The sequence below is a fragment of the Lathyrus oleraceus genome, chromosome 7 (assembly GCF_024323335.1).
Source record: "Lathyrus oleraceus cultivar Zhongwan6 chromosome 7, CAAS_Psat_ZW6_1.0, whole genome shotgun sequence".
Taxonomy (NCBI): Eukaryota; Viridiplantae; Streptophyta; class Magnoliopsida; order Fabales; family Fabaceae; genus Lathyrus; species Lathyrus oleraceus.
In genome coordinates this window covers 175,890,262-175,914,182 of record NC_066585.1, presented here as the reverse complement: position 1 = coordinate 175,914,182, position 23,921 = coordinate 175,890,262, and the positions used below count along the sequence as shown (strand labels likewise).

The 23,921-nt window shown below is 43.1% G+C and overlaps 1 protein-coding gene across 1 annotated transcript; it reads left to right on the top strand.

Moving 5' to 3' along the window:
* The first annotated feature begins 200 nt into the window (after positions 1-200).
* Positions 201-1,118, top strand: LOC127102726 (uncharacterized). Its single transcript, XM_051040068.1, has one exon. The coding sequence runs from the start codon at positions 201-203 to the stop codon at positions 1,116-1,118; it is 918 nt and encodes a 305-aa protein (XP_050896025.1).
* The last annotated feature ends 22,803 nt before the right edge of the window (positions 1,119-23,921 follow it).

Sequence of the window (23,921 nt, the reverse complement as noted above, 5' to 3'; positions counted from 1 at the left end):
CGGTCTTAAAATATAAATTCAAAGTTCGGGTTTGTTACTAGTATGTATAAAACGGTGTGCAAATAACCACTCCCTAGAAAAATTCCATACCATTAGGCCACAATCCACACGAGCAAGCCCAAATTATCATCCGTAACAAAAAAAAAAGCTCCTATCGCATTAAAAAAAAGCGATTCTTCTTCGTCAATACGAAGAGAAGCATGCATTCTCTGTTTTTCCACAGCGCAAACTCTGTCAACTTAACTTCTTCACTTGTTTTCCCAAATAATCACAAACTCTGCTCAAAACCCCGTTTCCAATCCTCCATCAAAATCAATACACCAATCCCCAAACACGTCCCTAACAAAAAGGTTATAATCCTCTGGGACCTCGACAACAAACCTCCACGTGGACCTCCATATGACGCTGCACTCTCTCTCAAAACCCTCGCCGAACGCTTCGGCGACGTCGTTTCAATCTCCGCTTACACAAAACGACACTCCTTCTTCAATCTCCCTCAATGGAATACCAACCAAAACCCTAACCCTAATTCGATTCCCTGCCGTGTCTGCGGTCACGAATGTAAATCAATTTTCGATCTCAAAATTCATTTCAAGAGAGTTCATCTGTACCAACGTAAGAAGTTAAGGGAAAAATTGAAATCCATTAAGCTGAGCCGGTCGAAGGTCTGGTTCGTTCGGAGAATCCATACTTATAATGAAGCTGCGGGGAATGTTGTTGCACCTAGGGTTGGATTTGGTTTGGGTTCGAAGTTGCGGCGCGCAGGGGTTTTCGTTAAAGTTGTGAAGGTCGGTGGGAAGGGGAATGCGGCGAAATTATGGTTGAAGAGGGAGATGATGAGTGGAGAGGTTGGTTGGTTGGTTTTGGTTTCGGATGATCGGGAATTTGCGGAGATGTTGAGGAAGGTTAGGGAAGTGAATTTGAAGACTGTTGTTGTTGGAGATTATTGGGATAGGGATTTGGGGAAGAATGCTGATTTGTGGCTTCCTTGGAATGTTGTTGAGAATGGAAAGCTTGAGGGAATGGGTTTAATGGGAAAAACAGAGGGTTTGGATGATGAACTGGAAGGAGATCAGGATTTGGACTATGGTGAATATGTAACAGAGGAAGAATGTTAGATACCCAAAAGTGCTTATTTGAGCTATCAAATATGGGCATCTTTCACTCCATTTCCTTGCTAAAGTGTTCGAAACCACCTTTGTTTTTGATGAATTGCAATACAATGATACACGATCTTGGTACCTTTGATTTGTGTGTTATTTTGCAGCAATTAGGCCTGAAATAATAGAAAATGAAGGCACAAGAAAATGGCAAGGGACCAAGAAAAAGAATGCATTCATCAGCTTGCTCGCTTGGCGAGGGCTGTGGCGAAGAGCTCGCTAGGCGAGCGCCCAGCGAGTCCCCTGCGAAGAGCTCCAGTATTTTACAGTAGCAAACATCAACAAACTCGCTAGGCGAGCTGCCAGCGAAGGGTGTAGCGAACACGTCCAGACTTGGCCAAAAGCGCAGCCAGCACTCACTCGCTAGGCGAGCCATTAGCGAGCTTCCAGCGAGCAATTACAGTAGCAAAACCTCCTAAGCTCGCTGGAGCGAAGGGTGAAGCGTGGGCTTCGCCTAGCGAAGGTTTTGTTCGCCTAGCGAACATGCCAATCTGGCAAAGGTCATTTCTTTGGGCGCAGGTGCCACAGGTGCCTCATTTTGGGGCTCGCTAGGCGAGTCATTCTGCTCGCCTAGCGAGCATGACAGCTCAGTAGCAGCTCTATAAGTAGCAAGGGCTACTTTTTGGAGCCATACTTTTACACCTCCATACTTTTGTACTTTTTAGATATTTTCCAGCATTGCTCTAGAGATCTTTTGTGACCTAGGAATCATTTCTCTTCATCTCTTAACAATCTTTCATAAAAAGAAGGTGGATTCCCATCCAATCTCGATTATTCGACTCGGATGTTGATCAACCTTCTTCCAAAACTTGTTGACCAAGCTACCATGAAAATGAGTAGCTAAGTTCTTCATTTTGTCAAGGTTAGATGTAGATGATCATTAGCTTTGTGTGTAAATGGGATGATCTTCATTTGTAAACTCTTTAATGGTGAATATATGGTGAAAACTTTGTTCTTATTGAAAACTCTTTGTGTTGGTTTATGATCGAGAGATGTTTACCAACTCTTTACCTAGGTTTTCATCCAATCTTGTTTGTTAGCTAGAGATAGTAATGAATGATTTTGTTCACCATAAGGTTGAACCAAAAAGTTATCATTTTGATAGATTGTGTTAGAGATAAACAATGGATCAAAATGGGAAAACTCACAATGTGTGTTAGAGATAAACACATTGGGAGGACTTTGTGAAATAGTTTATCATCTAAAGGAGTTTATAAGTTTTGTTGATCGAACATATACATGCAAAGTGATTGTCGAACCCTAACTTTGGCAATATTTCTCAAATATTAAAACCAAATCTTTTACCGCATTTTATCACACTTTTATGCAAGATACCGTGACTAAAACCAAAAACCATTGTTACCTTAAGCTAAGAGTTAAAACAACTGTCGAAAGGCGGTGATATCTCACAATCCCTGTGGAGACGATAACAAAAACCCGACACTTAAAATTACACTCAACAAAATGGCGCTGTTGCCGGGGATTGTGAATTGATATTGCGAGCATCGCAATAGTTGCTTAATTTTTAGCTTTCGAATTTTTGACTTGTGCTTGTAATTTGTTTGGTTTAGTGTGCAGCTTTCGTTTTATGCGAGGGCAGATTCCTGTGGACGGACTTCTTTTTGATCCCTAGATCGAAAGAACCGCAAGGAGGCTAAATAGCAAAACGAGACGAAGGAGGCAACAGGCTAGACAACAACAAGAACAAGGAGAAAGTTCTTCTACCACACATCCACCACCGTTCATACCTATCATGGAACCACCACCACCGCCCATTTCCACTCCATGTGTAAACAGTCCAAGGAATACTGCTCAGTTTGCCAACCACACGGGAAGGCAAGCCGAGATGAAAACGGGAACTCTTAATTTACTATATGGAAGTCCATTCACCGGAATGGACCATGAAGATCCCTTTGCTTTTCTCACAAAATTTTACGAGATAGCATTGGCGGCCGGAGTGGATCAAGCTCAAGAGCTACCGTTGTTCAGAAGATTATTTCCCCACGCTTTGCTCGACAAAGCAAAAGATTGGTACTTAGATCAAACACCAGCCGTCATGACAAACTGGAACGTGTTGGAAGAGAAGTTCATCGAAAGATTTTTCTCCCATAACCGGTTCATGGAATCCAAGACGACCATCTCAGTGTTTTCACAAGGAACCAATGAATCATTAAATGAGGCGTGGGAAAGATTCAAATCCATGCTTCGGAAATGTAAAGGGCATGGTTTTGATGAATTGACTCAAATCCATATTTTCAAAAATGGACTTCAACCAAATTGCAAGACGTTGTTGGATGCTACCTCGGGTGGTTCTTTATTGTCTAAAAGCGCCGAAGAAGCTACAAATATCATAAATCGAATGGCTCTAAATGATCTTCAAAGTCAAAGTAGAGGCAACTCTTTGAAGAAGCCGGGAGTGCTTGAACTTGGGACGAACGATGCCATTCTTGCCCAAAACAAACTGATTTCACAACAAGTGGAACTCTTAACGCAGCAAATAAAAGAGTTGAGAGAACCTTCAAAAGCTAAGCAAATAGCTTGTTGTGAGCTTTGCAAAGGTGAGCATGACACCGGATTTTGTCCACCTCCCGGGTTCGAAGAAGTAAACTACATGGCAAACCAACGGGACTACCAACCGAGACAACAACAACAACAACAACCTTATCAACCACATCCTCAAAATCAACAACAACAACACTTCCAAGGGAATCAAGGGTTCCAACCTAGGAGTAACTATTACCATAACCAAGGTTATGGGGGTGGTTCTTCTAGCCGTCAAAACCCTCCCCAAAATCCTTATCAACCTCAACAACCGCCGATCGTAACGTCAAAATTAGAAGAGACATTGACACAATTTATGCAAATGTCAATGGCTAATCAAAAGAGCAACGATGCGGCAATTAAAAATCTCGAGACTCAAGTTGGACAACTTGCTAAGCAACTAGCGGAACAACAACCCGGTCCTTCTTTTTCGGCGAACACGCAAACAAATCCTAAGGAGCATTGTAAAGCGATCACGACAAGAAGTGGGAGGGAGTTGACTAGTGAGAATAAAAAAAGAGATGAGAGTCAACAAAGAGAGGAAAAAGAAGACAATGAGGAGGAAATATTGGAGGATAATATTGATGGTGAAGTGGGGGAGTGGAGTGGGGAGGAAAAAGTTGAAAAGAACGAAAAGAATGGTGAAGTTGAAAAGAAAGAAAGTGTGGAAATTGAGAAAAATAAAAGTGATGAAGTAATGGTGGAGGAAGTGAAAAAGAAAAGAGCAAGAAGTTCTAGAGTTGCTAAAGGAAAGGAGGTAGTGAGCGCTACTCCGATCCAAAACCTTCCTTATCCACATGCTCCATCCAAAAGGGAGAATGAACGACATTACGCCCGGTTCATGGATATTTTTAAACAATTGCAAATCAACATTCCGTTTGCCGAAGCCTTGGAGCAAATGCCCAAGTATGCCAAATTCATGAAGGACATACTTACAAAAAAGCGGAGGTATACGGAACCGGAGACCATTGTCCTAGATGCGAGCTGTAGTGCAATCATTCAAAGGACGCTTCCGAAAAAAGAGGTTGATCCGGGACGAGTTACTTTGCCGGTTAAAATTGGTGATATCTATGTCGGAAAGGGACTAATTCATTTGGGGTAAAGCATTAATCTTATACCATTGTCTATTGTAAAGAGGCTTGGCAACATTGAAATTAAGTCCATCCAGATGACGTTGCAATTGGCGGATAAGTCGACCACCCATCCTCATGGCGTAGCCCAAGATGTTTTGGTTAAAGTCGACAAATTCTTTTTCCCGGTCGATTTTATTGTTATTGATATGGAAGAAGATGATGATGCTCCGCTCATTCTGGGTCGACCGTTCATGAAAACCGCGCGCATGATGATAGACGTTGATGACAGTTTGATGAAGGTGAGAGTCCAAAATGAAGAAGTTACATTCGATCTATTCGAAGCAATGAAGCATTCAAAAGATAGAAGTGATAGCTTTCGCATCGATGTGATCGAAGAGGCAATTTTGGAGGTTTCTAAGCATATTCATGAGATATCTCCTATGGAGTTAGCTCTTGACGACTCATTTGAAGTTTTCACAGCTGAAGAAGAGCAAGCTCTTGATGAATGCTTAAGGGAACTTGATGGTTTAAACGAACTACAACTGTAGGAAGTTGAGGAGGAAGACTTGAAGAAGGAGGTTAATGACGAAAAAGCGCCCATTGAATTGAAAATGTTACCTTCTACTTTGAAGTATGTATTCCTAGATGAGACCGAAGCAAAGCCGGTCATCATAAGCAACCTTTTGTCAAATGATGAAGAAGCCCGTTTGATCAATGTGCTAAAAAAATCAAGAAGCCATGGGTTGGACTCTTTCCGATCTCAAAAGAATTAGTCCTTCCTATTGCATGCACAAGATCTTAATGGAAGAGGATTTTAAGCCGGTAGCTCAACCACAACGCCGCTTAAGTCCTACTATGAAGGAGGTTGCTAGAAAGGAAGTTGTCAAGTTGTTGGATGCGGGAATGATTTACCCGATTTCGGATAGTCCATGGGTTAGTCCTGTGCATGTGGTTCCGAAGAAAGGTGGAATTACCGTGATCCGAAATGACAAGGATGAGTTGATCCCTACTAAAGTTGCAACGGGGTGGCGAATGTGTATTGATTATAGGCGGTTGAATACCGCAACTCGAAAAGATCATTTTCCACTCCCGTTCATGGATCAAATGCTCGAAAGACTCTCGGGGCAACAATACTATTGTTTCTTGGATGGCTATTCCGGGTATAACCAAATTGCGGTTGACCCGGCCGATCATGAAAAGACGGCTTTCACATGTCTGTTTGGAGTTTTCGCATACCGAAAAATGCCCTTTGGGTTGTGCAATGCACCGGCGACTTTCCAAAGATGTGTGCAAGCCATTTTTGTCGACCTTATTGAGAAAACAATGGAAGTCTTCATGGATGACTTCTCGGTATTTGGTGGTTCCTTTAGTCTATGCTTGGCAAACTTGAAAACGGTGCTTGAAAGATGTGTGAAGACCAATCTTGTGCTTAATTGGGAGAAGTGCCACTTCATGGTGACCGAGGGGATAGTGCTTGGCCATAAAGTCTCTTCAAGAGGGCTTGAAGTTGATCGTGCTAAGGTTGAAGTGATTGAAAAGTTACCTCCTCCGGTGAATGTGAAGGGAATCCGAAGCTTTTTTGGGCACACCGGGTTCTATCGGCGCTTTATCAAAGACTTCTCAAAGGTAGCTAAGCCTTTGAGTAATTTGCTAGCTAAGGACCAGGTATTTCTCTTAATCGATGAATGTTTGCAAGCTTTTGAAACTTTGAAAGAAAATTGGTTACCGCTCCAATTATAGTCGCTCCAAATTGGAATTTAAATTTTGAGCTAATGTGTGATGCGAGCGACTATGCAATCGGAGCGGTATTAGGCCAAAGAAAAGAGAAAAAATTTCATGCGATACATTATGCAAGTAAAGTTCTTAATGAGGCTCAAATTAACTATGCCACCACTGAAAAAGAATTACTTGCGATAGTGTATGCGCTTGAAAAGTTTAGGTCTTATCTTATAGGGTCTAAAGTCGTAGTGTATACCGACCACTCGGCGATTAAATATTTGCTCACAAACCGGATTCGAAGCAAAGGCTCATCCATTGGATCCTCTTGTTGCAAGAATTTGATGTTGAAATCAAAGACAAGAAAGGATCGGAAAATTTGGTGGCGGATCATTTATCTCGCTTAGTTAATGTGGAGGTTACAGCTTCAGAGAAGGAAATCCGGGAAGAGTTTCCTGATGAAAAACTTTTCAAAATTCAAGTTAGGCCGTGGTTTGCAGACTTTGCGAACCACAAGGCTAGTGGTTTTGTGCCTCCCGACCTAACTTCGAACCAAAAAAGGAAGTTTCTTTCGGATGCCAAGTATTACGTATGGGATGACCCGTACTTGTTTAAGTTGGGTAGTGATAACCTTTTAAGGAGATACGTTACTGGCGATGAAGCACAGAGCATCCTTTGGCATTGTCACAACTCGCCTTACGGAGGACACTATAATGGGGTGAGAACGGCCACTAAAATCCTTCAGTCAGGATTTTATTGGCCCACTATTTTCAAAGACGCACATACCCATGCGCAAAGTTGTGATAGTTTCCAGAGAAGCGGTGGGATTGGTAAGAGAGACGAAATGCCTCTCCAAAACATCCAAGAGGTCGAAGTATTTGATTGTTGGGGCATCGATTTTGTAGGACCATTCCCACCCTCTTATGGTAACGAGTATATGCTTGTCGCAGTTGATTACATTTCTAAGTGGGTTGAGGCGATTGCCTCACCTCGGGCGGATGCGAAAACGGTAATAAATTTTTTGAAGAAAAACATATTTTCCCGTTTCGGAACCCCCCGAGTGTTGATAAGTGACGGAGGGTCACACTTTTGTAATGCACCGTTGGAAAGCATTTTAAAACATTACGGTGTATCACACAGAGTGGCAACTCCGTATCACCCACAGGCTAATGGGCAAGCCGAGGTCTCTAATCGTGAGATTAAGAGAATTCTCGAAAAAACTGTGTCAAATTCGAAAAAAGAGTGGTCACAAAAATTGGATGAAGCGTTATGGGCATACCGTACCGCCTTTAAAGCGCCAATTGGGCTCACTCCTTTTCAATTGGTGTTTGGTAAAACTTGCCATTTGCCGGTCGAATTGGAGCACAAAGCCTTGTGGGCTCTGAAATTTTTAAATTTTGAAAAGGATTTGGCAGGTGAGAAAAGGAAGGTGCAACTGCTTGAGTTGGAAGAGATGCGCAATGCCGCATATCACTCAAGTTGGTTGTACAAAGAGAAGGTAAAAAAATATCATGACAAAAAGCTTCGAAAGAAAGAATTTGTGCCCGAACAGTTGGTCCTATTGTTCAATTCCAGGTTGAAGTTATTCCCCGGAAAGTTGAAATCAAAATGGTCCGGGTCATTTCGGGTCAAAGAAGTGAAGGAGTACGGAGCTATTGTCATTGAGGACATGGAAAAGAAGGAGAGTTGGACCGTTAATGGCCAACGTTTGAAGGTTTATCTCGGCGGTCATGTGGATCGCGAGAGCTGTGCTATTTCGTTGGATGCTCCTCTGTGAGCATCGCACCGTCGAGCTTATCCAACGTTAAACAAGCGCTTGTTGGGAGGCACCCCAACATTGTAAGTATTTACAGTTTTTCTGTGGTGTCGTATTGGGATTCCAATTGTTAAACCTTGCTGAATGTACCAGGAATGCTATTTTTGAAAAAGCAAATGCTGTCATGCTCGCTAGATGCTCGCTAGGCGAAGCAGTAGCGAGCGGATTCGCTAGCTGCTCGCTAGGCAAAGCAGCAGCGAGCGCTGCGTGGCAGCACTCACTTAATTATCAGCAGGCCACTCTTTTGGGCCCAAATGCACTTTTCTTTTTACAACTCTGAACTGAAGCACTAACACAACTCTCACAAACACTCTGTCACTTTTCATCTCATTCACAAACAACTCTCACAAACACTCAAACCCTAAACTGAAGCATTGCAAACTTCACTGCACTTCAAATCCAATCAATCTCTTTCACTAAGGTTTGCCCTAATTCCATTTCTTTATGTTTGAACTTTGTAAATTTCTGATTTGCATGTCATTTAGGGTGAATTTGGGGGAATGGGGTATATTAGGTTTTGCATGTGGGTGTAGATTTGCATGTACATTATAACGATGCTTTTCTTGATAGATCATTGTGTTCTGAAATAGATACCATGAGAACTTGGGTTTTGCCAAAATTTCACTGTAAACATTGCAGAACCCAAAAACCCGTAAGATTCGCTAGCAACTCGCTAGGCGAATCAGTGGCGAGCTTTCGCTGCCACTTCGCTAGGCGAACCTGTAGCGAAGCTTCGCTAGGTTCTCGCTAGGCGAAGCAGCAGCGACCATAACAGTAGTTGGAATTCTGGTTTTGCTTTCTAATCTGTTTTGTGTTTGTGTTTTTTCCTCTCTATGTCTGTGCAGATGGAATCCAGATCCGGAGCTTCAAAAAAGAGAAAGGGCGGGAACACTTCTCGTACCGTACCAATACAATTCGACACCGACAAGTTTGTCGGGCCAAAGCAAGCCACAAGATATATTGCTTTGGAAAAGCGAAAGATTTTGCCGGAAAAGAGATTTTTAATCAACCCTGAAGGCACGAACCGAACATTCGCCGGGTTGATTAACAGCAAAAAATGGGACCGGTTAATTTCCCCTCTGGAGCATTACGATATCGCAACAGTGCGTGAGTTCTATGCGAACGCACTGCCGAACGATGACGAGCCATTCACATGGACGTCTAGAGTGTCCGGTCGTCCTGTTGCGTTCGATAGGGATGCAATTAACCGTGTCCTGGGTGAACCGCTCCATCTGGGAGCCGAGGAGAGAGACACCTACCACCAAGATTTAAGGCTTCACCGGGATACTTATGCGATCTCTGCTGCCCTGCTTCTGAGAGGGAAATCAGTTGAGCTGAACCCATCTGGGGTTCCCATGAGATACCATAGGGAGGACATGACTCCCTTGGCTCAACTGATTCTTTTGTTGGTTCTTACAAACATTGCACCCAAGTCTCATACTTCTACCGTGCCGATCCCAGTGGCACACTTGGTACACTGCATCCTCACGAACGTCCAGATTGATGTGGCGAGGATTATTGCTTTTGAGCTGAAGTCCGTGATTGAAAGCGGGCTAAAGTCGGGGGCACGAGTGAATTGTCCCCTGGCTTTCCCTTGCCTAATCATGGCTTTGTGCCTGCAAGCGAGGGTGAGGTTACCCTCTAGGGGTCAAGTAAGGATCCCGCCACCCATTGATGACCGGTACGTGGCCAAGTATTGCAAACCGAAGAATGTAAGAAGTAGTTCAGTTGCTGAGGTTACCGGGGCTTCTGATGGTCCTGGTACTTCTACCATAGGATCTGATCCTTTCCAGCAGGTGTCGCATCCGCGAAAAACAACCGGCGGGCTAAAACAAAACAACACAGAGCCGCCACCGTGCGTTATTTATCCCAAAAGAGGGAAAGGAAACGCTCGAAGTAAACCTGGGAAAAGCATGGTCTCGCGACCAAAGAGAACGGGATCGGGAGTCGGTTACGCGAGGGGAAGGTATTAGCACCCCTCACGTCCGTCGTACTCGACGGGATCCACGCTCAAAAGATAGAACAAGGTTGCTAAAACAAACATCACACACACACACTGAAGACAACACAGGTGGGGAAAGAGGGGAGAGCTCGATAAGATATCGCGTCCTATGCCTACGTATCTCGTCTGGAACGAGAATCAGAGCCACCGTAGTTCGGCCCACGCACGCCGAAACAAACACACGCACAAAAAGGCAAACATGGAACCCGAACGCCAATAGCTGGACTTACATTAGCTTCCAAACCAAACAAACCCACACTGGAAACCAGATGCCACTTGATGGACTTATACCGGACTCCAAGCACACAACAAGAGGATACGGAATGCCAATTGCTGGGCTTACATCCATCTCCTACACACACAAGAAGAAACAAGCAACAAGTTACTAAGGAGTCGGGAACTCGAGCCTAGCAACTGTCAAGCAAACACACACAAAAAAAAAGAAAGGGTTTGCCCGGAGAGATCTCGTGCGACCTCCTGCCTACGTACCTCATCTGGTATGAGGATCAGGGCGACGTAGTTCCCCTTAACAAGGGAGATACTTTCTCCTAACCAGAGACCGGGAAATGACCAACTAAAAGGGAGACTGACTCGAGCCTAATAGTTATCATGTATTCCACAATGGTCCTAGGTTGAGTTTTCTATCTACTTGCACAGGCTGCAAGCTAATCCTAACCAGGCAAAGCAAAGCATGCAAGCACAATCAAACAAAGCAAACATTCACAGGTAGCACACACTATATACAGACAGATGTGGCTCAATCAAGGGTTAGGCTGCAAAAGCAAGCCACTGTATCAGGGTGAGGTTAGCTCTTAACCCTGACATTGAGAGTCAGGGTGAAGCTGATGAAAGGTGAGTGAAGATTAGACTTCACAGCTCTTATCCCTGGCCAGGGAGAGCTTCAGACAATGAAGTGTGGGTTCAGAAAGTGGGAACCCTTCTACACTTATGACACTGACTCAACTGTACAACTGTACAAGGATCTTGGGTTTCTATCCTCAAGGCATCAACATGTAATGTGAGCCAAGGGATGACTCAACAGAAGAGCAGGAGATGGATTGCACATCTCTTGTGTCTGCCAATTGCCTTATTCAAGGACTTTTCCTGCTTGGGGACAAAGATAAACAAGCACAATCATTGCCTCTTAAGGAGGACTTCAGACAGGTGCCTGGCCAAGTAACAGGCCAGGTCTTCCAGACTACATGGAGAAAAGAAATTCTACCTCAATTGGTTAACACAACCAAGCAACAGCACAAGCAAGTTCAAAATGAACTAGAGCAACTAAGGTACCTGAAATCAATCTAGCATGATCAGTACACAGCTCAAACAGTTAAACAGACAAACTCAAAGTCAACAGTTAACTGTACACAAGCAATGCATCAAGCAAAGCATAAGCCAATGCTCAACACAAATGAATTAGAAACCACCTACAAAACAGAATTAATGTTAATCAACATCATTCAAATGAGCAACTCAAGCCAAGTGAATTAATTCCTCCATGCCATTTGCCTTTTGTCCTGAAAACACAACTCAACCATGAGAAGCAAACCCCTAGGACAAAGCCTAGGGTCCAATAGGGATCAAAAATTCAAAACAGAACATGAAAATTATCAAAAATCAAGTTCAATCAATTAAGAATCATGTCCAATTGGTCTCATGTTCATATCATCAACCATTATCATTTCATGAAGCAAATAGTGCAAAACATGTCATTTCAAAGCTCATTGGACCAAACAGAATGAATCAATTCAAACTCAATCCAAAACAATTCAATATATCACCAAAAAATTCACAGCTAAACAGCATTCATTACATGTCAATCACACCAAATTTCAAGCCAATTGGACAATTGGAAGCAAGTCAATTAAATTCATCAAGTCGAGTCATGCTCATACAAGTCCAAACAAAGCACAATTTCATGTATCAACTTCAAGCAAGCATAAAACAGTGTAGGAACATGATAAATGCACCAAACCAAAACCATGACAAACTTTAATGTGTCTATAATCACTCCACAAAATTTCAAGTCCATCCAATACATATCAAGAATTTCACAAAACATTTAAAAACATGACTCACAAAAGGTCCACATTTGGTCAAACAGAAAGGAAATTCTCAATCAAATCGGAAACACATCCAAAAATTCCAGAAAAATTTCACATGTGAACCTAACATCCAGAAGTATCAACATGCAAAATTTCAGCTCATTTCAAGTTCATATGGCATGGTAACAAAAATCATGAATTTGCACAAGAAATGGTGTGACACAAATTGTCACACCTCTAATGATTAGGTCATATCTCACAATCCAGGAACTCAAAAATCACAAACTCAAAGCTAAAATGTCCATTAAGGTCTCTAGAATAAGCATGCAAAATTTCAGGAATTTCCAATTAAGCATCATCATTTCATGATCAAAACACCAAGCAATGTGCAACAAATGACACATCCAAACAAACCCTAGGCCATTCCAAAATTTACACGTGCACAATTTTATTAAAAATTTTCAAAAAAAAGTAGAGATCACAAGGATCATTCCACAAAAAATCTCACATTATTTGGACAAAAATTGAATGAGATATGGATTTTCTAATGTTGAGAAAAAATAAAAAAATGTGAAATGGAGGCATGTGAATCATGTAAGCATGTGAAAATAAATGGAAAAGGCAAAATGAGAAATTGCTGTAGCACGGGATCGAAGCCTGTACAGGCTTGAAAACTAACGCGCGAACACCAATAATCATGTACAGTAAGCAAATTTTGGATCTAGCTCAAGTTTCTGGAAAATTTTAAAGTGTTCTTCATGTTCTTCATACACTCATAGGCTCAAGAACAAATCTCCACCAAATTGGACAAACCATATATCAATGGAAAGGTCTTTCCAAGCACATCATGAATCTCAAATTATTTTGTCCTAATTCTTCCTAAATTAAGAGAATCGAAGCCAAACATAATCATGCATGAAAGTTCAAATCAACATAACTCTCTCATTTCTCAACCAAATTTAGTGAAACGAATTGCAGAATTCTCTACTAAGAAAGACCTATCCAAATCATCAATCAATTTCAATAATCATTGAATTCGAAAAATCACCTTCAATTTGAAGACAGTTGTGAATTGCGTGTTTTAGGCTTTGAAATGTGAAAACAGAACTTCTATGATGCTTGTAGAAGTGAATGGAACAAAGATTGGATGTTGATTGTACACGAACTTGATGAAATCTCAAATTTCCATGGATGAACCTCACTTTAACAGTCCAAAATCCAGCTTGAATTCCAATGGTTCTTGCTCCAATTAGCTTCAATAATGATTGTAGATGATGAAACAATGAAGATCTAAGCAAGGTCTTTGAAGAAAATTGCAAAAAAGTGAAGATGAAAAGTTGAGAGAATTGTGCAATTTTGGATCTAGATCTGAAATTCTGTTATGATTATGGTGAAAACAGTTACAATTATCCTTTTATATGTGATGTTAATCATGATTCTAATCCTAATTAGTGCTAATGAAATGGATTAGTGAAAATGCATTTTCATGCTAAATGCCAATTTGGTCAATTCACCCACACATGTGCAATGCAATGTAACAGTGGAATTTTCTGGTTTGAGCAAGTTTCAAATGGCATTTGTGAGCTGTTGCAAAAGGAATGGAGTGAAAACAATGCTTATTTTGCAAAATGCACTTTTTCCCTCCCTTTTTCAAAATTGGTCCACTTGAAAAATGGACTTTTTGTGTGATGAGTTTTCATGAAATGTAATGATGGATCATGATAGCTCATGTCAAATGAATTTTTCTCAAAGAAACCTCACTCAATTTGGCCTTGTGAATCAAAAGTTATGCCACTTTGAAATTCAACTTTTTTGGACAATGATCAATCCATAACTTGCCAACCATAAATGAGAAATTCATGTTCTTGGACTTTTTGGAAAGGTGAGAGCAAGATCTACAACGTTCATGTTGGACAAAATTTCATTTGAAGCATTTTTGGACATGTAATTTTGTGGAGAAAAACTTTCCATTTTTGGCAGTTTTCAATTACAAGTCACTTTCTATTTTTGGAAAGTTTCCATCTGACTTTATTTTCTTCATTCTTGATGTTTGAAATGTCAAATGAAACTTGTTTAGACATGAACGAAGTGTCTCTAACCCTCTCCCACCTCCAAATCCATGAATTCAGGCACAGTTGACCACAATTGACTTTTCTGACTGATAGATGAATTTCAGCTTGACTGATCCACTTGAGCCTCAAATCCCTGATGAAATGGCTCAATGATGTAACCCTAGCTTCCATAAGCTCAAAATAATCATATGATGATCCCCATATCCATTGAAAACCTCATCTCCTTGCTAAGCCCTGATTGGCCCAATGCAGATGATTAGGGTTGACCAGAGGTCAAAACCCTAATCTCAAGGTATCTGATCAAGCATGATGAATCTCTTGGTGATGATAAAACCATGATGATGATGTATCATTTCAACCAAGATAAAGCTCAACCCTCCTTGAGGAACCATGAAACCCTAATTTGAATCACACATCCTCAGATGGTTAGTGATCAATTCAATTAAACCTTCAACTTGCATCTCAACCTCTTTATCTTCTGACCAAGATTTTGGAGAATGGCTTGCTTGTTGCCACATGATATGCAAATATGCAATGCCTAATGACCTAAGAAATGCAATGCAATATGCTAAGCTAATCCCAAGAGAGGAGGGCAAATTTTGAGGTGTTACAGCTGCCCCTATTCAATCCACTGTGAACTTGTCGATATGAATAGCCTCGGCTTTCAGATGATCAGGATGAAGAGTGATTGAATTCCAAGAACAGACGAACAATTTGCACTCTGATGGGAAATAATTAACAATGCCTGTCAGAATTGGCATAAGAACAACCTCTAAAGAAGAATTCGTCTGGTACGGATAAAGTCGGCCGGAATACCGAAACAGAAACGTCGACCTGGATACCAAAATAAATGGTAACGCAGGGATAACCATGGCCTGAACACCACATCCGCTGGGGATTATTCTCTTTTTATTGCTTTTCTTGAACCCCAAAATTTTCTCTTTTTCATTTTCTTTTTTTTTTTTCCGTTTTCTTGAACCCCGAAATTTTCCTTCGCGCCAGTGATCCCGGATCACTGCATTTGAACCCCGACGTCTCGTTTGCCAAAATAATGAACCCCATTCTCCATTTGAACCCCAGTCGCCTGACGATAACTTGTGATCGCCATTGTGAACCCCATTCTCCAGAAAACACCTCATGTCTCCTTTTCTCCATTTGGACCCCGTTCTCCAGAAAATGCCTCAACATTTCCCTTTCTCCGTTTGAACCCCGTTCTCCAATTTCTTGTGATAATTCCGCTGGCAACGTCGGAAGTAACACCAAAACGCCACTCCGATGGCGACATATCAGAAGACACTCGACCAGACATTGACTGATGACCGGGAGGAAACTCGACGTTTACTGGACATCGAACAATGATGTTTACTTGACACCAAAGAATACTCGACCAGACATTAACTGATGACTGGGAGGAAACTCGACGTTTACTGGACATCAAACAATGATGTTTACTTGACACCAAAGAATACTCGACCAGACATTAACTGATGACTGGGAGGAAACTCGACGTTTACTGGACATCGAACAATGATGTTTACTTGACACCAAAGAAAGCTCGACCAGACATTAACCGATGACTGGGAGGAAACTCGATGTTTACTGGACATCGAACAATGATGTTTACTGACACCAAAGAAAGCTCGACCAGACATTAACCAATGACTGGGAGGAAACTCGACGTTTACTGGACATCGAACAATGATGTTTACTTGACACCAAAGAAAACTCGACCAGACACTTACTGATGACTGGGAGGAAACTCGACGTTTACTGGACATCGAACAATGATGTTTACTTGACACCAAAGAAAACTCGACCAGACACTTACTGATGACTGGGAGGAAACTCGACGTTTACTGGACATCGAACAATGATGTTTACTTGACACCAAAGGAAGGATATTACAGGGATCGACATGACACTTACTGGTGTCGCAGGGATGACATCGACATATGTCAAAACCAGGCAGACGCTTGCCGGGGACTAACTGGGAAATACTGTTGCCCCAAAATCACGATGCTGAACTCCTCAGAGTGACACCTTCACCATCCAGCGAAACCAAATCTCAAGCGGTAACCACGGCTTGAATCGCGCTGATCGCGTAACATTTCCATCTCTGTCCGACGGAAAAGTCTCCTCCAGTATCGCACTGCTGGGGAACATTGGTTTTGACGTCATGATGTTAAACTCCTCAGAGTAACATCTTCCAACTCCTGTCTCGCACGACAGAAATCTCCTCCAGTATCGCACTACTGGGGAATATTGTTGATACAGTACCAAACTCCTCGGAGTAGCATCTTCACCTTTGGGCAAAACCACCTCTCAAACGATGACCACGGTTTGAGACTAGCTTATGCTTGCAATATGATGCATGATTTGATTTTTCCGCGTAATGCTCCATAATTATGGAAATGCTACGCGATTTATTATGCATTATGCTATGCTTATTTTTTCCATGATGAATGTATAAAAAGTATCCCCCTCAAGGGACTCTTCTGGGAAGCTCGAGACACTCTGCTGAGGAACTCGCCAATACTCCGATCTCCACCCTGTTGGGGAATAGCGCTGCTGCTGGGAAAAAGCAACCCCTGCTGGGAAAAACCTCCTTTGCCCCTGATCCGCTTGGGGATATCGCTGGGGATAAGAACCATCAACGCTCTCTGTGGGGAAACAACAGTCTTTGACTTGCTGGGGATATACATCCCGACTCTGCTTCGGGAAACCCTCACAGATACCTCCGCTGGGAAATAACAACCTCCAGCCCTAGCGACTGGGGAAGCATCAATCTGAAACCTGCTGGGGATATACATCCCGACTCTGCTAGGGAATCCACAGACCCTGGATCTGTTGGAGAATTAGTCCTTCCGACTCTGCTTGGGGAGGAGGACAGTCTGATACCGAACACCCATCGACTCGTCGACCCAATCGGTATTCATCATCCCAATCCACTGTCGGCTTTCCAACTTTGAGAACTCCCAGACTCGTCTGGACTTTTCTGCTCCATCATCTTGTATTCCCATCCGCTTCGAGCTCGACGGAGAGCGAACTCCTGGGATTTATACAAACTTTTCAATCTTCAGACTTTGAAGAGTCTTCTTGATTAATTCCAAGGATCGTCGTACGTCCATCGTCGTCATTTCACCGCTCTCCTATTCATTCGTCCCTGATCGGACTCCATGGGGATTTGTTTTGTCAACAACTTCCACATCACCACCTGCAAGTGAGTGAAAATATCTAACAGTTCCTGCAAAAGAGATCGTTAGATAAAACCGTGCCCCAGGCGTGTCAAGATTTCAACACTTGGGTCACTCAACCTTCCGAATAAGATTTCAAACTTTCAATCTTATAAGCATGCATTGGAAGGAACCTGTATGTCTTAAAATGCAAGATTCTTTATCAAAATAATCGGATGTTTTTGCAATCAAAGCGGTAATGAAAAACAAAAACAAAATTATTTGACTGAATATGCATTTTATTGATTGAAAAGTGTGTGGCTCAAATTGAGCAATACAAAGGAAGCAATTCCTGAAAAGAGGTAATTGCGCACAAAAGGAAAAATCTATCCTAATGGCAATGTGAAACCCGCGATCTCATCGAGTTCCAACTCGGTTACACCCCCTATGTCCTCAGACTCTCCGTGCTTTCTGCCTTCTGAACAAGACGCTTCCGACTGATCCCTACCGGGGATTATCCATGATGCTTTAACCAAAGCGCAAACGATCATGCCAGACGCAGTTATTCGTTTCAATCCCTCTTTTGCCTGGACCGCCCTTTCGGGTTTTCAGTCCACCAGGATACCCTTTTTTGCCCAAGTCGCCTTTTCAAGTTTTCGACTTGCCGGGTGTACAGTTTTTTTCTTTTTATCCCTAATTTTTGCCCGAACCTTTTCTTTATGTTTTTTGGTTCGCCGGGATGCCCATTTTTGCCTGGACTATTTTATTCTTTTCGTCCAGCGGGTCTCTTCATACGAAGTATTTTTTAACTGCGTCCGCATTCATAGGGGATGGAAAATCCTCGCCATCCATGGTCGTCAGCAACAAGGCTCTGTCGGAGAAAACCTTCTTGACCATGCTGGGGATTCATAACTATGTGTCCACTTGCCCCTACGATCGTTTTGAGGAGGAAGGATCCTTTTCAGCACCATATCACCGACGTGATACACCCGAGGTCGTACCTTTCTGTCAAAAGCACGCTTCATCCATTGCTGATGTAACTGCCCATCTCAAATGGCCGCCAGCCTCTTCTCTTCAATCAGGCTCAACTCCTCATACCGGGTCCTTACCCATTCAGCCTCTTGCAACTTCACGTCCTTCAGGACTCTCAAAGAGGGAATTTGAACCTCAACCAGTAGCACCGCTTCCATTCCATATACCAACGAGAAAGGCCTTGCCCCAGTAGGCGCACCGAAGTTCGATACCCAGGATACAAACTTCGTACTCAGTCATACCGTCGGTGCATTCAAACATTATCCGGGCAACAAAAGGAATGTGGGATCCTTTCAGTATAACCAAAGCAGCACTAACTCCTTCACATTATCCCCATCAGTCATCAGAATCCGTTCGGATTTGGGGTCAGGCCCCTCCTCCGGGATCGGTTACTCTCAATCTTTCGATTGGAGCACCTCGAGATGTCCTCATCAGGGAACTCAAACCTCATCGGTTGATAATTCTCCACGGGTTGCTGGGCGCTGTAATCAGACAATACACTCCCCTTGATTGCTTTCTGAGAAGTATACTGAATGTCGTATTCAATCAACATCATTGGCCCCCTCGCAACCCGTCCGGTCACTGCTGGCTTCTCAGATATGTACTTAATCAGATCCATCTTGAAATCCACAAGGTGGTATGAACCCGCATATACTGTCTCAGTCGGCGAGCAGCCTATGCCAAAGTACAGCAAGTTTTCTCGAACAATGAATGTATTGTTTCACAGTCGGTAAACGTTTTGCTAAGGTAAATTGCATGCTCTTTTCGACCAGACTCGTCATGCTGACCCACTTCACCTCGTAGACCCCTCGAGGGCTGTCAAGTACAGATTAACAGTCTCTTTCCATAGGGAGGCACCAGAATCAGAGGTTCCTGCAACTTATTCTTTTATTTTTTCAATGCCCCTTGGCAATCATTATTTCACCTGACTGTTTGATCTCTTTTTCAACAGCTTGAGTATAAGTTCATACGTGGCCGTTAGATGAGATATGAACCGTGAAATGTAGTTCAATCTACCTAATAGACCACGAACCTCTTTTTCTGTTCTTGGTTCAGGCACTTCTTGTTTTTCTTTCCATTTATTCTTTTTTTTTTTTTTAGCAGGATCAACCTCGATTCCTCTCTTACAATGAACCCCAACATCTTACCGGACCACACTCTGATAGTGCACTTATCTGAATTCAACCTCATTCTGAATTATCTCAACCGGTCAAACGACTTGCCCCGGTCTGCCAGATGCCCCTCTTCTATTTGGGACTTTGCTATCATGTCATCAACATAGCATTCGATTTCGTGATGAATCATATCATGAAACAAAGTCACCATGGCTCTCTGATACGTGGCACCGACACTCCGCTTCTCTAGAGGACAGTCTCCTCTCCATGGTAGCTTGTGCACAACGACACCGGTATCCGACCCTGGCATATCCTGACATGACCAGGCGAAGGTATCCACATGCTCTTTCAACAGGGCTACCATTCTGCTTTCGACTTGCCTCTGATGCGGCCCCAACTTTCTCTTTTCTGACCTAGGCGGTGCCTGGAATAACAATCTCAACTCGCTTCTCGTGCGGCTGAATCATCTTCTCCTCCTATTTCAACAACCTGGCTAATTCCAGCAGGTTACAATCTTCTTCGCCTTCTTCTTCGGCATGATAGATCAGATTGTCGAAGTCATACAGAGGTGTAACCAAATTGTTATCAATGAGATCCGGAGAATTATTTTTCGATGTCGGCACGAGACAAAACACAAGGAAAGAAAATGAAAACAAACACTGCCATTTTTATTTGTTTTTTAAACTGCAAAAATAAATGAAAAACAGGGAACACCGCCTTTAATTTGAAAAACATCCATTTATTTATGATGCAAAACGTTGCACAATGAAACATATGAGATGGCCCTTACAATGAACTGATACATGTCGGGCAACACGTATGGCTTTCATGCAAATAAAAACTGAAAACAGAAATATTACTCTTCCAAACGAGTGACAGTGATGATCTGTTAAGCCTTCCAGCTTCCTGGTACGCACGATCTTATCCATTGATCAATCTCCCAGTCACTGTCAGTTTCTTTACCCACCGCACCGGCGTGACCTGAATCTAGCATTCCAGCACTGATAAACGTGAATGGTGGACGACGACCTCTGTTTTGCTCAGACGAGTCTTGACCTTCCTGATAGCCAATCCCGAACATATCCGCCTTTACCGCAATGCCTATGATCTTTCCCCAGCCTGGGATCCCTCCATTTCTCACCACTTCCACGGCCTGTTTATAAGAAGAAATGGACGGCTTTTTCTCTTTCTCAACACCAATGGCACTTTTCACCTTGACAATTTCAGCTGCCAGACTGGGTGCTTTATATCTTGCATCGTCCATTTCTACTTTCATCATTCTCTGGATCGTTTCCCCAATCACAATACACCCCTTTGTGGCGACGGCCGCACAACAATTATCAACACGAGGGAATGCTCCACTTTTCGTCGGATGCTTCTGAACCACAGACATTGGAATTTTTAACTGATCATCCTCAGTCACCTTTATCCCTCTCTTGTCCTTCGACATCATTTTCACTTTTACAGGACCATGCCCTGGCACGAGGTTAGCACTATCATCTGTTGTTGGTGCAAAGTTGATCGCCCTAGAATCCACCAAGTCCTGGACCACATGCTTAAAAGCTTTGCAATCCTCAACATGATGTCCGGGTGCCCCAGCATGGAACTCGCACCTGACATTCTCATCATAACTGGCAACCCTCTGATCCGGTTTTCCTGGAATCAATGTCCTCGGCTGCACCAACCCAAGATCCTTCAACCTTTTGAACAGAGAGGCGTAAGTCACGGGCGGCCTATTGAAATGACGATCTGCCGTCCTCCTTCTCACTTGGCCCCTAGCTCTTTGTGTCCTCTGTTGAGGTGACTGTTGTCGCTGTGGTGCAGGTGAATCACCAACAGGAATGGTTACGGAGGCAGCATAAGGGTGGTAACGATCCTTACCGCATTCTCTTTTAGTCTGCACACCACCTGATTCAACCTTCTTCTTGAAATGGCCATTGTCAGAGGTCTTCTTTACTACGGACGGCGGAGCCTTTCCCTGAACTCTCTCCGCTAGCAGCCATTTCTCAATCTTCTCCACCTTTTCAGCAATTACCTTCTGCCCCAAGGCGAGCCCCTGCACGACTTTGAACAACTCCCCCACCATCTCTTTCAGCTCGAGAATGTCGGCGTTGGGAAGATTCGTCATTCCTCTGTCAATCAAACAGGTTAAAAACTGACACCTGCAAAATAGAAGACAAGTTATTATGCATATGCATGAATGGAACGTCTATCCATACGAGGAAGCTTCTGTCTTTTGATCCTGGCTTCATCGAGACAAATAATATTTTGACATCCACATTCTGAATTTCAAGATGTCTCTCAACCAGATTCTCAATCAATAATACTCCCCATATGGCTAGACATAGGTTCGATGCAGATGAATGCAAAATGAGAATGATGATGATGCATGAATGCAATGCACTGTGCCATCCTCCAAGTCATCTGATCATCTGTTGCACTGAGTTACGGCCTCTGAATTGATCACAACCATCTGAAGGAATATGTAACCACAAATCCAACTCAAGGGTCCGAAATAAACGGAACTGAAAGATACATCATCATCATCACCAAACAATCTCTGAGCAGATAACCATGACAATCTCTGAATCGGCCCGGGGAATCCTGAAATAAACGGATCCCCACTGATAAATAACACGGACAGCACTCCGGCGTCTCGGAAATAAGTCCATGAATCTGACTTATAAATAGGACTCTGATCAACGGAACCAATAGTCACCATCAAAGTCACCATCTGAACATGCATCTGTAAGAATCACCCTCCCCTCACAGGTAAATTCTAATCAGGTCATCCTAAGGCGGATAATGGTTTCGACAATCGGGCAAAGATACTCAATGGGTTTGCCCTTTCGGGTGTGCCATTGTAGCTCCCTTAAGATCGTCTAAACCAAAGATCTGGGAAATGATCGGTCACCAGAGTCAATAGTTCAGATGAAGTCACTCAACCAAAGTGGATACTTCACAAAGGAAAAGCTCCCTCAAAAGAACCTCGTCCGGCTTGTGGTACATCACACTGCCAAACACATGTTGACCTAACATGAAAGAGGCAACATGAGACCACACTAATCCTAGGTGTATACTCGGGCCTGGGTTTTAGCCCCACTCAGAACACCCACCCCAAAACAGAGGAACCACCTGTACATAGGACGGCAACATGATAGTATGATGCATGCAAATATTTATGCAAATATATACACAACAGAGTAATAATAAATGCAATAAATAGAGCAACACAAGCAACCTAAACTATCCTAGAACGCTAGGAGAGACTCGCTTAGGGAAAATGGACCAGCACAGGTCAACATCTTGATAATCCCCAGCAGAGTCGCCAGCTGTCGCATCCGCGAAAAACAACCGGCGGGCTAAAACAAAACAACACAGAGCCGCCACCGTGCGTTATTTATCCCAAAAGAGGGAAAGGAAACGCTCGAAGTAAACCTGGGAAAAGCATGGTCTCGCGACCAAAGAGAATGGGATCGGGAGTCGGTTACGCGAGGGGAAGGTATTAGCACCCCTCACGTCCGTCGTACTCGACGGGATCCACGCTCAAAAGATAGAACAAGGTTGCTAAAACAAACATCACACACACACACTGAAGACAACACAGGTGGGGAAAGAGGGGAGAGCTCGATAAGACATCGCGTCCTATGCCTACGTATCTCGTCTGGAACGAGAATCAGAGCCACCGTAGTTCGGCCCACACACGCCGAAACAAACACACGCACAAAAAGGCAAACATGGAACCCGAACGCCAATAGTTGGACTTACATCAGCTTCCGAACCAAACAAACCCACACTGGAAACCAGATGCCACTTGATGGACTTATACCGGACTCCAAGCACACAACAAGAGGATACGGAATGCCAATTGCTGGGCTTACATCCATCTCCTACACACACAAGAAGAAACAAGCAACAAGTTACTAAGGAGTCGGGAACTCGAGCCTAGCAACTGTCAAGCAAACACACAAAAAAAAAAGAAAGGGTTTGCCCGGAGAGATCTCGTGCGACCTCCTGCCTACGTACCTCATCTGGTATGAGGATCAGGGCGACGTAGTTCCCCTTAACAGGGGAGATACTTTCTCCTAACCAGAGACCGGGAAATGACCAACTAAAAGGGAGACTGACTCGAGCCTAATAGTTATCATGTATTCCACAATGGTCCTAGGTTGAGTT